Source organism: Peromyscus californicus, unplaced genomic scaffold, assembly GCF_007827085.1.
Source record: "Peromyscus californicus insignis strain IS unplaced genomic scaffold, ASM782708v3 Scaffold_6__1_contigs__length_162567912, whole genome shotgun sequence".
Lineage (NCBI taxonomy): Eukaryota > Metazoa > Chordata > Mammalia > Rodentia > Cricetidae > Peromyscus > Peromyscus californicus.
In genome coordinates, this window is record NW_026294584.1 from 17,715,880 (window position 1) to 17,731,551 (window position 15,672).

Sequence of the window (15,672 nt, forward strand, 5' to 3'; positions counted from 1 at the left end):
TGGTCTTGAAAGAAAGAAAGGAAGAAAGGAAAGGAAGGAAGGAAGGAAGGAAGGAAGGAAAGAAGGAAGGAAGGGCAGACAGACGGATGGACTAGTCTGATCTTTCTTTGAACAAGTACTTATGATTCTACTTTTAGGAATATTACTATTGTAAATAAAAATAATCTCCAAAATTTAATATTGGAGATACATATTTTAGGTAGTATTTGCTGAAATGACACCCTTGTCATTTGCTTTGTTAGTAATTCACATAAACCACAGGTTTGAAATACCAGTTCTTCAAAAACTAAGGCCCAGACCAAGATTAATAAACCATAACAGCCAGTTACTTCAAACATTCATACAAACCACCTCATGAAAACATCTCGAACAGCTTGTTCACTTGCTCCAATATATTTGCTGAGTAACTCTGGTCCCTAGAAGGTAAAAGAAAAGCAGGCTGAGATGAAATTAATTAAAAACAAACACAACTTTGGGTTTGGATTAAGCATAATGAGTTACAGAACGTTTAAGGTTGAATGTGTCTCACAATGAACTGTGCTGGGGTAAGAGTCACAATGGCTCCCTGCCCTCGGCTTCCTCTGCCTAGAACATTGTCCTAGGTGTTCTTGTGGCCTGTGGCATTATTTCCTTTAGGTCTTTGTCAACATGTCTCTCTCTCTTCTTGAGCTTCACCTGACAACACTGTGTGTGACCAGCTACTCCATGCTCCTTACTGCCCAGCAGTGGCTTTTATGCCGGCTGTCTAGTTAGTGTCTCTTTCCACTAGTAGAAAGTAAAGGTCGAACACCAAGTTCTGACCCCTGCTGAGTCTCTATTGCCCAAACAGTGCAGTTAGCTAAGCACGGGAAGTGTTTAGTGAAGGATTGCATAGATCAAAAGGGACAAACTGCATTGAGCAAATCCGTGCGAGCCTCCTAAACCGTACAGAGATATAATTCACTCTATTTAGCATCTTCAATTACTGAAGTCAATTTGTCTATATAGGAGGTGAAAAATAAAATTTCTTTCCTGAAAGTCAGCTGCAAAAAACTTTCAAAACAAATGTTGTTACATATAGCAAATTTGATAACGAGTCATCTTTCCTTAAATTAGGATCACATTTAAAACTGAGTAGGTTTAAAAAATAAAAACAAAACAGTACCTGCCAAAGATCTTCCTAATGGAACAATATGTATGGACAAGCATTAATCTAAAAAACATTTAGGAAGGCAGCAGGGGCTGGAAGAAATCCAGAAGAGAGGAAGACAGCTGGCGAAGTTTCCACCTTCTCCTTCCTTACACTGTTAGCACCACCATTGCCTGTCTGCCCGGTTCAAACAGAAGCATGACTCAGCGGGGCAGGCAAACCCAATTCCAAATGACCAACCTGGATTTCAGGTTCTAAGTCAGTTTTGAGTATGACTACAATAGAATTGTTTTCCTTCAGAATCAATCAGTCTTTAGTAAACTGCTAATGCTGAGGTCTTGAGACTAAGTCCAAGGACATGATGGTAGGCTAGAGGCAGACTGTGAGCATCCCCCTGGCTGACCTTGGTTAGTGCGCTTGCTTTATATTTACAAACTCTGTAGACTTCGTGTGCACTAGGGAGGGAAAAGGCAGTCAGCTGCCCTCTACTCTCATAGGTCTCGTCTCCCTTAAGTACAATTTGCTTCTCCTTTTAATATTTACATAAATTCTATTCACAGATGGTGATTTGCCTTAAGCAAGAACATGAAAGCCACTCAGAAAGAGAGGTGATCAGCACTCAATTTCTTACAGCTATAAACCAATAAGTGCATCGCTCTTCTCTCCCAGCTTTCCAAACAGGAGATTAATCCACAATCATGAAACATAATTGGAATTGGCAAGGTCGGCTGTGGTGGGAGAAAAAAATATGGTGGTTGCTGAGTAAGTTAAGCAGGAATCACCCTGAGACTCATTACATACCAAAAGGAATGAGAACATACATCTATAGAAAACTTGCCATGGATGTTGAGAACAACATTATCCATGAAAGCCTGGTAGACAGAATACTCCAGAGGCAGCTCAGAGGGCACAAGCCACCAAGTCTGGCAACTTGAGTTTGTCCACGGAACCACATGGTGCCACGAGAGAACCAGTTCCTACAGGCTGTCCCTGACATGCTCACCTGGCACATGTGAGCCCACATAGACACAAAATTAATAATTTAATGTTAAAATATGTGCATTAGAGCCTGATGGCAGAAACGATGCAGAGTTTACCAGTGATAATCAGTGTGTAAGCAAAATGTGGTACAGGTAAGCAATGGGACGTGCCAGGTACAGAAAAGATTAAGGTATCAATGCACGCGACAACTTGAAGCTTACTAAGTGAAGGAAGCTGGACACAAAAATCACATATTACCTGATTTTTTGCATACAAAATATTAAGAAAAGGCAAATACATAGACACAGAAATAAGATTAATGGCTGCTAAGGAATGAGAGGTCTTGGGAACAGAATGAAACAGCTTTGAAAACAGGAGGTTGTAGGCTCCCAGTTCTGTAAGTACAAAACAATGCCAACGAATTTTGCACTTTCAAAGGGCTAACTGAATGTTGTGTTTGCCTCAATTAAAAAGACAAAGAAAGGCCAGGTGGTGGTTGCACATGCAATCCCAGCACTAAGAAGGCAGAGGCAGGAGGCTCTCTGTGAGTTCAAGTCCAGCCTGGTCTACAGCGCGAGCCCCAGGACAGCCAGGACTACACAGAGAAACAGTCTGGAAAAACAACAGCAAGACAAGGCAGGCAAGTGCACACATACCTTGACACTAATGAAATTCATTCCGCTCTCTCTTGCAACCACCCCAGCAAGTAACGTTTTTCCTGTCCCTGGGGGACCATAAAGCAATATTCCAGTCCTCTGTCGTATGGGCAAGTTTGCAAACAATTCCGGGTACTGAAAAATATTAAAATATGACAAAGAGCGGAAATCTAAACAAAGACTGAAGAGTAGTATACAGAAAGTATTTGGATGGTAATAACTGCTACCTCCTTTATTAATAATAACACAAGAGCAGGGAAGGAAATTCCTATTGGAAATAATCAACGATGTCCATCGAGTGCATCTATATAAAGTGTCTGTCAGGGCATTACACCTCCTTCCACTTTGCTGAAGACTGTAACCAGGGCTGTGACTGAGCCAGGCAAGGCACAACCACTGAGCTACTGGACTAAACCACTCTTTCTTCTTAGAGTGTAAGAAAAGTACTGTGTTAGGAAAACCAAGGCCAAAGGCACAGTCTTCCAACCAGCAGAGAGCACTTGCGTGGTTAAATTGTGATAGCTGTGTGCATTCCGGTACTGAGTCAAAGAGTTTGCTTTAGCAAACCCGAGTACTTACGCAAAACAGAATTAAGATACTCACATCAAAATGGATTTGTGTTACAGGCAGAGAAAATATCAAGTAGTTAGAAAATCCCATTTCTTTGGTAACTCAGTAAATCCTTGTCAATCAAAGGGAAAGTGTATAAGCTAACAAATAAAGCCATAGCCAGTGGGTCAGGTTTCTTCTGGCCATTAGGACTTGGGGTGTGTGTGTGTGTGTGTGTGTGTGTGTGTGTGTGTGTGTGTGTGTGTATTTGACCTTACCTTGGCTGGTAACTGGATAGTATCCATAAGTATCTGCCGAACGTCATGTAATCCACCAATCTTGTCCCAGCCCAGGTCTCTAGGTTTATGCAGGTTGACATTTCTCAGAGAAGCAGGAAGAAACCCATGGAGAGCCTTTTGGAAGTCTGATGTTGTTAAAGTCAATTCTGTTCAAAATAAGAAAAAAAAAATTTTTTTTTTTTTTAATTTTTAACTCTCACTAGGTAGTGCTGGCTAGCCTCAAACTCAGAGATCAGTTTGCCTCTGCCTCCTACGTGATGGGACTAAAGACATGCATCTCCAAGCCCAATTCATTTTTAAAATATGCTGTAATACTGGCTGGAAATGCCAGATTTCTACTCAAATACTTTATGAAGCAGAAGCATGTAATTCTTGCTCTGCTATGCCCCCATTCCCACAACAGAAAGAAGTTTGGGGTTTGGGGTACAGATACCTTCCCTGGTGGAGACGTGCTGACGAGAGAGGTGAGAGTGTGTGGCTCTGTCCACGAGGACAGTCAAGTCTCTAGCCACAAACCCTTGGGTTTCTTTAGCTATGCACTGCAGGTCCAAGTCAGGGGACTTGTTTATACCGCAGCCCAGTTTATTTTTCACGACGTTATACAGAATCTCAAATCTTTGTTCCTTGGGAAAAAAACACAAAATTCAGATTATTAATTTTCCAGTGGTACATTTCACCAGTTGTATGTCACCTAGCAATGGGAATATGATCCGAGAAATGCCTCCCCAGGCAATTTCATCGGTATGTAAACATCACGGAGTGCATTTACAGAAACTGAAATGGTACAGACTGCCAACCCCCACACTACATGGTACAGTCTGCTGTTGTGCCCCAAGCACTCTGGCAGGTAATTCTGTCACTCCGAGCATGTGCAGCTCCCGGCTGCCTGACCATGTACTCCCATACCCACCGGATGTGATCAAGAGTCCTCTAATTGTTAAGCTGAAGCTAACAGTAATTAGATATCAGGGTTGGCTCCAGCCTTTCCCTTCAGAATCATAAGTAACCCTTTGCTCTGCCATGATCCTACCGGAGGTTGTATTTCTGTGTATGGTCTAAAATTAGACTTCAAGCAGAAATTCCTCAGTAAGTTGTCTAAAAACACACTGATACAAGATTGCCACTTCTTTCTCCAATAAGGAGCATTTTAGGTAACATCTGGCTCTTAAGAGGTTTTTTTTGTTTGTTTGGTTTTTGTTATAACATTTTAGAAATGTAGATAAGTCTGTTGTGCATCTTCTTTTTTTTTCAAAAGTTTCATTTATTTTGTATACAGTGTTCTGCCTGCATGTATGCCTGCACGCCAGAAGAGGACACCAGATTTCATTACAGATGGTTGTGAGCCACCATGTGGTTGCTGGGAATTGAACTCAGGACCTCTGGAAGAATAGCCAGTGTTCTTAACCTCTGAGCCATCTCTCCAGCCCCCTGTTGTGCATTTTCTTAATTACTGATTGATGGGGAGGCCCCAGCCCTTGGTGGGTGGTGCCATCCCTGGGCTGGTAGTCCTGGGTTCTATAAGAAAGCAGGCTGAGTAAGCCACAGAAGCAAGCCAGCAAGCAGCACCCCTCCATGGCCTCTGCATCAGCTCCTGCCTGCAGGTTCCTGCCCTGTTTGAATTCCTGCCCTCACTACTTTTGACAATGAACTGTCATATGAAACTGTGAGCACAATAAACCTTTTCCTCTTCAAGCTGCTTTTGGTCATGGTGTTTCATCACAGCAATGGTTACCCTAACTCAGACAACCAAAATCACTGTTCTTTCTTTTCTTTTTTGGTGCTGAGGACTGAACCCAGGGTTTTTGCACATGCTAGGCAAGCTCTTCACCACTGTGAGTTCTTTACCACAGAGCTCAGCCCTCTGTGACACAGAATAACAGGTAAATACTTCTGCTTTTCAATAACAGTTAAATGGCAAAGAGTCTGAACATTTAGAGTAGACACTGGGCAAGAATCTTAAGATTATTAAGTGTCTCCAGTGTCCACCAGCCTGAGCACATGCCCTCTGCTCATGGTCACTACATGCTGGGTGAGCATAAGGTCCAAAGTGGGCAGGGATGGTTCATCAAATGAAAAGATGTCTACATTTCATTTCGTCCTCATTCAAAAGAAATACTGACTTCAAGAAAGTCATTTCCTTAGCAAGTACGAAACATTTCAGATGAGTATACTCTGTGCTCACAAACTGCACATGTTGCTCTTAAATATATGCACAATCTCCTAGAAGCAGTAACTTTGAAAACAAAAGCAATTTCTAAGAAAAGAACACAGCTCAATAACCTTTGTAAGTCTCAGATTACCTGATTAGGAGGTTGAATGTTCTGGACACACTGAAATGTGTGAATTCCTTGAGCAGAAACAAGTGAGGGATGTAGGGAATGTTGGAATTGGCTCGTGGCGATAAGCGCGATCAAACTTCCCATAGAAACAAACTCCTTGATTATATCGTTCAAAGCTAGAATGAAGTAATACAACATAAAGCTCAGGGGGAAAAAACATGAACATTTAAAGCTGTATATTCACTAATAACATAATGTTAAGATGAAACAGCTCCTTCACGTTTTTAAAAGCATTAATTCTACCCATTCAGTGATCTATCTGTTGAATCAAATGGGAGTGTAGGAGGTTCTGTAAACTCAGGACATGTCTACTGAGGTTCTGTACTCCCCGATCTTATAAAGTAAATGAATCAGAAATACAAAGGCATCTCAGAAATGAATATTCTAGAAGGATAATTAGTGTCCATACTATATCATGGTTATTTAGCAGAACAGGCATGGTGTTTCTAACACTTCCAATGGATAATTCAAGGCTTGGCGATGTTTGTCTGAGGAGATGTGAACTGAAATAAGCATTAGTAACATATCTCTGAGTCCCGATCCAGAGATCTGCAGCTTTCCTGCACAGAGACTAACAGAGGGCATTTGGAGCTTGTATACGGCACTTGCTCACACATGAGACTAACAGCGGTGTCTAGGTGTCAACAGGTGTCTACAGGAGACACAGAACTCACACTTTGAGATCAACCCTAGTTAATCCACTGCCAGCCACTCCTGTCTGTGTTTTGTGCTGGCTTCAGCTCTGCGGAACCATGAGGCAATGCCGTCAACCCCTGCAGCCCTCCCTGCCCACCAGGTCTCTTGTCACACTCTAAGCTACAATGAATGGTGCACTCCTCAAGGTTCTGAAATCTCTTGCACCTCGGCACCTTTCCCTGTGAACTATACTTCCTTTGCTGCTTGTTAATTTTCACCTTTCCATTAAAACGCAGTTACTGACATTCCCAGAAGCCTTCCTTGCGATGCCGTGGCTCACCTCACTCGCACTTTGGGTTAGATGTTCACACAACACACTACACACTCTTCCAGGATAGTCTTCTTGCCACCTTCTAGTCGGTTAACCTGGCCCAATTACTTGTCTCTGTCACTTTCTATTTGCTGACTTATAAAACCAGGAGATTTCCACGTGTATACCCAAGGCAAGCCTTCTTCCAGAAACTACACTCTGTACAGCAGCCACCATTAGTAGCACCGTTCTGCACTGAAATTGCTTCCTCTGCTCCCCCGACTTTGAGAAGGCTGAATAAAGAAAGTATTCAACAAGCATCTGTTAACGAAACAGAAGCGAGAGTGACGGCCAGCCATGAAGTCGCAGGGTTTTCACTGCTCTGGCTCTGCCATTTCCTGGTACAGAGATGGAGAATGCTACCAGGACCCAAAGAACACACAACGAGCATACCCCTTAGTTCCTCAAGATGGCAGCTTTCGGGCCAGTGAGATGGCTCTGTAGCTAGTCACCGGCCACCGAGCCTGACAACCATACTTCACCCTCCAAGACCCACGTGGAGGAAGGAGAGAAGAGACTCCTAAAAACTGTCCTGACCTCCACATGTACACTTGGGCACATGGGTGCCACCCCAACAAATGCACAAGTGAGAAGTAAATAAAACTAATAAAAATGTAAAAAAAAAAAGATTTACCATTAAAATGAGAACTTGACTGACAAGTGAAAAGCTCCTAACCAGGAGGGGACGCATTACCGTGTGCGAGGCGCTGGCTCTGCACTGCTTCAGGGCTGTGCTCCTGTCCTGGGGCAGTGGGCGGGCCGGCAATGAGGTCCAGGTCGTCCAGCAGAATGACAGATGGCTGCCTCCAGGCCGCCTCTGAGAAAGCCAGCTCCAGGGCTTTCTGTATGCTTTCAAGCCTTTTTCCTACACACAGAAGATACGATGTCAGTGTTATATGTCACGGGCCGGAAGTTCAGGTTCCTCTTGAAAGGAACAGAAGAACTCAATATCAGTTTATCTATAAAAATTAAACCCACGTTTTACTACCATACCAATCAAAAACTTGATAAACATCGACACAATCAACTCATAAGTCTCCAAGGACTCAAAGTGCCAACGTGTATCACAAGGGAGGGGATGCGCTGTCCTGACCTTTGGCTGCGTGCACTGTCTCAGTCCAGAGTCCAGGTGGCTGACAGTTGTGAGACACACAGGACACAGGAAACACAAACCAGAGTAAGGGCTCAGGAGCGGAGTCACACCCTAGCAGTTGCAGGAGACCCTGGAGTTCCCAGAGGGAAGGATGCACTTGGTTTCAGGTTTGTTCCAGGTATGGGACAAAGTTAATTTCCAGAAGACAGAAAGTTTACAGGTCTACAAGCTAATGCAGAGGTTCGCTTATACTTAGTTCTAAGTTGTTTTTTTCACGGGGCATCAAGCAGGATTAAAACCTCCTTTTAACAAAGGAAGTATTGAGTTTTCAAAGCTATCTTTATTTTGCCTTAAAATGCATATTTTTTTATTTATCTTTGGAGAATTTCATCCATCCATCCAATGTGATTTTTTTATTTTCTTATTATGCACTAGGTAAAAAACATGAACAATAAAGACAAGCCAGGAGCCGGGTGTTAGTAGAAACCCAGAAAGAAGCTAATTGTTCAAAGAGAAACTGTTCCAACCTCTTGTTTTAATGGAACAGATAATAATGGAAATGTTAGAAATGTTTAAAAAACATGCAAGTGATACAAGGTCAATTGTAATTCTGCTCATTGTCACCCAAAGCCACCCACTTGCCCTCCCAGCCTTGAAATGTACCCGTTTCCCACAGCAATTCAAAGGTCATTACAGATTTAATAGAGTACTCTAAACACTTGGAGTGGCATTTGTTGGTATTTCCAGGAACACAGGCTATTGAGCCTTCACTTTAAAAAATGGCTTCCATCAAATTGTCAAACAGAGTCTTAAGGATTTTATCACAAACATCAGAAGGCCAAAGCCTTCAAGTTTCTAAGGATTTTTTTGTTTTTCAAAACAGGGTTTCTCTGTGTAGACCTGGCTGTCTTGGAACTGGCTCTGTAGACCAGGATGGCCTCGAACTCACAGAGATCTCCTGTCTCTGCCTTCTGAGTGCTGGGGTTAAAGGTGTGAACCACCATGCCCAGCTTCCAGATTTCTAAGGATTTTCAATAACTAAATGACACAAATAAAAGTTTAAAAGTACTGTATCTATTAATAGCACTAATAATGCATTCCTGTCTATGAAAAGGGATTTATGTTGAAGCTCATTCCTACCTCGTAAAGCTTTACAGTCGACTATCTCCACATGGGCATCCAGTACGTCACAGGCTTCCTTACAGATGGCTTTGGCTAAGGTTGACTTCCCACTCCCCTGGAAAACAATTGCTGCATCAGAACTCAGAACAGATTTAATTACGGAAGTAGCTCTTGTCGGTGCAGCAGCCACCGAGACGCAGCCTCATCAACTGATGCGTAGATACCGATCCAGCTGCAGTGTGGGGTTCTGTGCCACTTACTATGGCTCTTCTTTCACTCTGCTAATGAGCTAGGTACCCTGTGTTCATTACAGTGTGTAGACAGAAATACACCCGTTTCTATACTTGCTAGTTAATACAACTTCTAACATTTAATTAAAACCAATTAAAAATGATACTTTATTGTTACAAGACATGACTAATATATAAATATATATATTTGAAATATATAAAATAGGCTGGGTGGTGGTAGCACACACCTTTAATCCCAGCACTTGAGAGGCAGAGGCAGGCGGATCTCTGTGAGTTCGAGGCCAGCCTGGTCTACAAAGAGAGATCCAGGAAAGGCACAAAGCTACACAGAGAATCCCTGTCTCGAAAAACCAAAAAAAAAAAAAAAATTTTATATATATATAATAATTTTGAAATAACTAAGGCATATTTTTATTTAATTTCAATGATTTTAATGAGAAAAGTAGATTATTAATATATCTTGTACTAAGTAATTTTAATTAATACTTTCTTAATGACTTATAGCCATTACTGTGACTACCAATTAATGTGGGATACAACCTTCAGACACTTTTTTCCTGTGATGGACATGATTATATGGCATGTTTTATGAGATTAGGTCTTATCATGTTGGCCAATCTAGCCTTGAACTTAAGATCTCCCTGCCTCAGCCTTTGGAGTGGCTGGGATTACAGGCCTTGAGCACAGCCCTTGAGAGACAATTCAGTCGCCAGGATTGTCTACTTTGATATAAGAACAAAGAACACGCCACTGGCTTACAATCAATGAGCATTCAAATGCAAGCTTTAGTTCTCTCTCATTCTAAAATAGTATGCAAAGATTAAAAACAATTATACTTAGTAAAGAAAGGTGAAAAGAATGTATGTAGTCATTCCACCATAGAGCAGTTGTTTTAATGCTTTTCATTCTTCTAAGCATTCTGTATCTCTACAAATTTATAAAAACAGAACTAAATCATTAATGAAGTTTTATAATTTCATGTTTTTACTTAAGCTGTTTAACAAGTTACTTCTTGCCCAGCAGTGGTGGTGCATGTCTTTAATCTCATCACTCCGGAGGCAGAGGCAGGTGGATTTCTGTGAGTTCCAGGCCAGCCTGGTCTACAGAGCAAATTCCAGGATAGCCAGGGCTACACAGAGAAACCCTGTCTTGAAAAAACAAAAAAATAAACAAACAAAAAAACAAAACCAAACAAACAAACAAAAGTTACTTCTCTATGCTTTATATTTACACTCCTCCCAATTTTAGCCATCATCAAGTCAGAACAGACATCCAAACAAAGACATGTTTGGTGATCTGTTAGTATGCCTTTAGAAAGAAGCAGAATTATGACATCAGAAGGTAGCACATTTCTAAGTGTCCTCTAGGCATGTCCAAATCTGCTGGGTCTTTATAGTTCTTTTATCAGTTTCTCCTTTCAATCTATTATCACTTCTTCTTGCTGTCATTTCTCTGAAGTCCAACAATGTAGTATCAGTTCAAATATTTTGTTTTGATTACTAGCAAAAACTAGCAAAATTTGACATAAGAAACCTAAAATTTGGAGTTTCTCAGCAAATAAGTACTATCATCATTATCTTTTATAGAATTAATACCACACTTAATTTGTTTGTTTGTTTGTTTGGTTTTGTTTTTTTGAGATAGGGTTTCTCTGTGTAGTCCTGGCTATCCTGGATCTTGCTCTGTAGACCAGGCTGAACTTGAACTCACAGAGATCCGCCTGCCTCTGCCTCCCTTAAAGTCGTGTACCACCACTACCCAGCCCACATTTAAATTTAATGGATTTCAAAGACTAAAACAATTAGGGGTGCTGGACTGTAGACCAGACATATCATCATCACCTGCCCAGAGGGCCTTTTCTTCCAGCTCAGAGTAATTCACATTTGTAAGGAACTTCTCATGTATGTTTCCTCTCCCTTAAGTGAGGATAACCCAAAGAACACAGATGAGAAACCAAACTTCCAACTTAAACACTAATAAGCTCGTTATAGAGATGACATACAAACCCAGGACCTCCGTTCTCCTACTGACTGTCCTACTCTAGGAAGGCTTCAAAGACTTCTTCTGGAGACACTGGGCTAAGACTTTTTAAAAATAAGTATTCTACCATGATGATGTGATCATTTAAAAAATGCCAAAGAGGGGCTGGAGAGATGGCTCAGTGAGTTCAATGGTTAAGAGCTGCTCTTCCAGAGGTCCTGAGTTCAAGTCCCAGCATCCACATGGTGGCTCACAGCCATCTGTAATGGGATCTCGTGCCCTCTTCTGGCGTACAGGTATACATGCAGGTAGAGCACTTATATACATAAAATAAACAAATCTTTTAAAAAATGACAAAGAATGGTTTCTTTGTTTAAGTAAGATAGGAGAAAGAAACTGGACTAGCAATAGGAAACAGTTATTAAATGGCATGAAGAGAAATGAAGAAACTTTAAATTTCTATAATTATAAAAGCAATATGACTAACCAAGACCACACTGTGTTTTTGTTTGTTTTTAAAAGATTGAGTGTATTTTTTAAGATTATATGAAAGACCGATTTTTTACGTGAGAGAGAGAGTGTGTGTGTGTGTGTGTGTGTGTGTGTGTGTGTGTGTGTGTGTGTGTGTGTAATGTACACATGAGTGCAGGTGCCTGAGGAGATTGGAAGAGAGTACTGCATCATCTGGAGCTGGAGTCACAGGTGATTGTGAGCCACCCAATGTGGGTGCTGGAACCAAGCTCCAGCCCTCTGCAAAAGCAATAAGCACTTTTAACCAATGAAACATTTCTCCAGTGCCCAACACACCAGTCTTTGGGCACAAGAAGTAACACAGCATTGGTAGAGAATAAGACAGTAAGCCTCTTTAAGAGGTCAGGGATCTCAGCCAGGGCAGTAAAAAGTTAAAAAGGGAAGACACATCCCCGGTGTCAGGAAACAGGGTAGTACAACAGAACCTGCAGGAACCTGGAACCAAAGGATAATAAGCAAATAACTTTATGGTCACGAATTGGACATCGTAGAAGAACTGGACCAAACCTCTAAAAACCATCAAGTGCTTGTCAATCAAGATGAAGCGGCCTGCCTAAGCAGTCCTGTAACCACTAAGAATATGTCATTTAAAAGCTCTGCACTAAGGACTCCCCAGGCGGGATGGGTTTGCTGCAGATTTTACCAAGCATTTAAAGAATGACTGAGAGTCACCTTACAGTTCCTTCCCCACAACACTTGACAGATCCTCATGAGCCTGTAATACACTGAGAGTAAAACCACACAAAGGCAGGACAGCGGCAGGCACTGTAGACGAGTGTCTCCCATAAATGCAGATTAAAAAATTAAACAAAATGATAGCAAGCACAAATCACCACAGCCAAGTGGGATTTTTTCAGAAAATATCAATACTATCAACAGCCTCATCAATATCCTAGACACCAAAAATCATATAATCTTATCAATTGATATGGAAAATGGTACATTGGGTATAAGAATTCATGATGACTTCCCTCATACCTAACAGGCATACAAAAATATTAATGAATGTATGATTGCTTTCCCTATAATGTATTAGAAGCTCTTCAAAATACATAAGCAAAATCCAAAGAGATAAGAGTGAAATGCTACTAGTTCGTGAATAGGAGCACATTTGAACCGAATACCTTTCCTCCAGTGATCAAAAGAGCGCCGTTCCTAAGTCCTGCGACGACGGCCATCAGCTGCCGAGACAAAGGGCGTCCCAGAAGGCTGTGAGTGATGTGCTCCATGGCGGATATACCTAAGGAATTCACTCCGCTACAAAACACAAAAATTCTTATGTAACAAAGCCCAAAGCAGCTAAAAAGTCCTATAGTAAGACCTAGCTATAAAAGGCTGATGCTCTCCTTCCTGGGCAAGCTAGCGATGTTTAAGGGGCAAAGTCTTAGAAGTTCTCCTGCACTTACAAGAACATACTGTAGCTTACGTGCAGCTTTCAAACATTAGTCTAACATCTAAAACATGTTCGGTAACCAGTTTTGTTCTAAAGGTCACTTATTGGATCTGCTAACACACCTAAACACTCCCACCCCCCAATTTTAGTTCGGTCATCAATATTATCATAAACAGTTGCTTCAGCAGGGCTTATTGGGATAGTCAAAGCCTTGTCTCCTCTTAAATTTCCCTTTGAAACCTAGCTTCTACCTGTCATACAAACATTGAACCTAACACTATTTCTTGATTTCTACCATGATTTTATTCATGAAAACAGAAATGGAACAAAACCTTCTGAGAGTGGGATCCAAAGAGATTTTACTACATAGTAATGCACACTGTTGCACCTAATCTTCTTAAAGGTTTCATTTTTTCTCACTAAAATGGTAGAAAATTAAATCGCTCCTGCACCTAGTATAAGCACATGAATTCTCACGCTAACACTTCTATGGCTGCCACTCTTAGCACATAAATAAAGAAACCAAGACAGCTTCTTTTTCAGATTTTTTTTCTGAAAAGAGAAAATATTTAAAAATCCTAATTATTACAATAAAACAGTGAAGGAATAACTTAATTTGAAATATTTTTCACCACTCAACCAATGTTTTAGATTTAGCTATTAAAAGGCTTTTATTTGTTTTGATAACTACTGTTTTGGTCAAGTACAATGGTCAGTTAGGTGGTATTTGGTTAACTTTTTTTCTCACAAGTCAATTCTTGAAACAGGATCTCTAATAAAACTAGCTACCTAGAGAGACAAGGCACATTTCTAACCTATGTGTGAGGACAGAAATAATCCTTGAAAACTATCTCCCAATGCATTAGAAAGACTTTCCACTGGAATCCCTGGTCACTGTCCCACGTGCACATAGAAGCCTGCCAGAGAGAATCCAAAGCAGTCTGTAAACATACTAATTCAGCCGTAACCTCTTACCCCAGAGAGTTCAGCTTTAAAAAGGGAAGAAGAAAGTCAATTTCCTCACTGTTTTCTTCTCTTATCATAGGCTCTAGAAGGACCTACAGCAGCAAGGAGAAGCCAGTTTTACATTTCAAAGTTAGGTCTTTTGCTTGTTTCCTGAGTCCCAGAAGAAAGAATCACCAACTGTTACAAAGTGCATGCTGTCCCCAAGAACGTGGCCTGAAAACCCTGGCACGGCACTCACGCGTGGACCACAGGTAGTTATGGACAGCAGCAGGAAGACCAGAGCCGTCTGATGACAGAGTTCTGTCACTGTGTCATAATTAAATCCCCACAGATCTGACATTTGCACCTTTCTGAAGGGTTTTCCCTCAATCACATTTCAAAGATGAAGAAACTGTGGCTAATTCCAAACCACTGAAATTCTGAACGACTGGCCCCGCTTCAGTTCCACGGTAGCAAATAGAGCTAGACACAATATCCTAAAACCTTGAGTACTTAGTTGCTTCAGGAAGAAAAGTAAGGTGCTATTTGTGAAGAGTGGGGAGTTTTAACAATTGTCAAAATATAACAAAATGGCAGGTGAAAACGTGAATTTTTTTTTTTTTTTTTTTTTTTTGGTTTTTCGAGACAGGGTTTCTCTGTGTAGCTTTGCGCCTCTCCTGGAACTCACTTGGTAGCCCAGGCTGGCCTGGAACTCACAGAGATCCACCTGGCTCTGCCTCCTGAGTGCTGGGATTAAAGGCGTGCACCACCACCGCCCGGCGAAAACGTGAATTTTAAAAAATTCAAATTATTATTTGTGTGCATGTGGGTGTGTACACCTCAACAAGGAGGTTGCTTATGTACCACAGTGCACATGTGGAGGTCAGAGACAACTCTGGGGTGTGTGTGCACGTGTGTGTGTGTGTGTGTGTGTGTGTGCACTACAATGAGGAGGCGGCTCATGTGCACATGTGGAGGTCAGAGGACAACTTTGGTGTATGGTGTCAGTGTCTCTGTGTGTGTGTGTGTGTGTGCGCGTGCGCGCGCACTACAATGAGGAGGCGGCTCACGTGCACACGTGGAGGTCAGAGGACAACGTCGGCGGAACTGGCTCCCTCTTCCACCGTTTCTGTGGCCCCCTGGGACTGAACTCAGGTCACCAGGCTTGCATGCAAACACCTTAACCCACAGAGCCTTCTCACTGGCCCCAAAATAGGAACTTTAAAATCAATCCTCTAAAACTAAATCTTCATCTGTTTAATACACAGAACTTCAAATCATGACCCATTTACCAGTTTACACAATCAACAGTAATTCTGAAACTTAATTGTGCTTAACCAATGTTTACATTTAGGATAAATCAATATTTTATTTAGATAAATTATAGAGCAAAATATT

The 15,672-nt window shown here is 41.4% G+C and overlaps 1 protein-coding gene across 2 annotated transcripts in view; it reads right to left on the minus strand.

The window, feature by feature from the left end:
* Pex1 (peroxisomal biogenesis factor 1) overlaps positions 1-15,672 on the minus strand; it is a 42,944-nt gene that overhangs the window by 9,491 nt on the left and 17,781 nt on the right. For both annotated transcript variants that reach the window (XM_052719499.1, XM_052719500.1), the window contains exons 9-17: positions 14,305-14,387; positions 13,061-13,193; positions 9,193-9,289; positions 7,654-7,824; positions 5,915-6,069; positions 4,048-4,237; positions 3,594-3,760; positions 2,767-2,901; positions 352-416 (exon numbers count right to left, since the gene is read on the minus strand). In XM_052719499.1, coding sequence (XP_052575459.1) covers positions 352-416; positions 2,767-2,901; positions 3,594-3,760; positions 4,048-4,237; positions 5,915-6,069; positions 7,654-7,824; positions 9,193-9,289; positions 13,061-13,193; positions 14,305-14,387 — 1,196 coding nt within the window. The remainder of the gene's footprint in view (positions 1-351; positions 417-2,766; positions 2,902-3,593; positions 3,761-4,047; positions 4,238-5,914; positions 6,070-7,653; positions 7,825-9,192; positions 9,290-13,060; positions 13,194-14,304; positions 14,388-15,672) is intronic.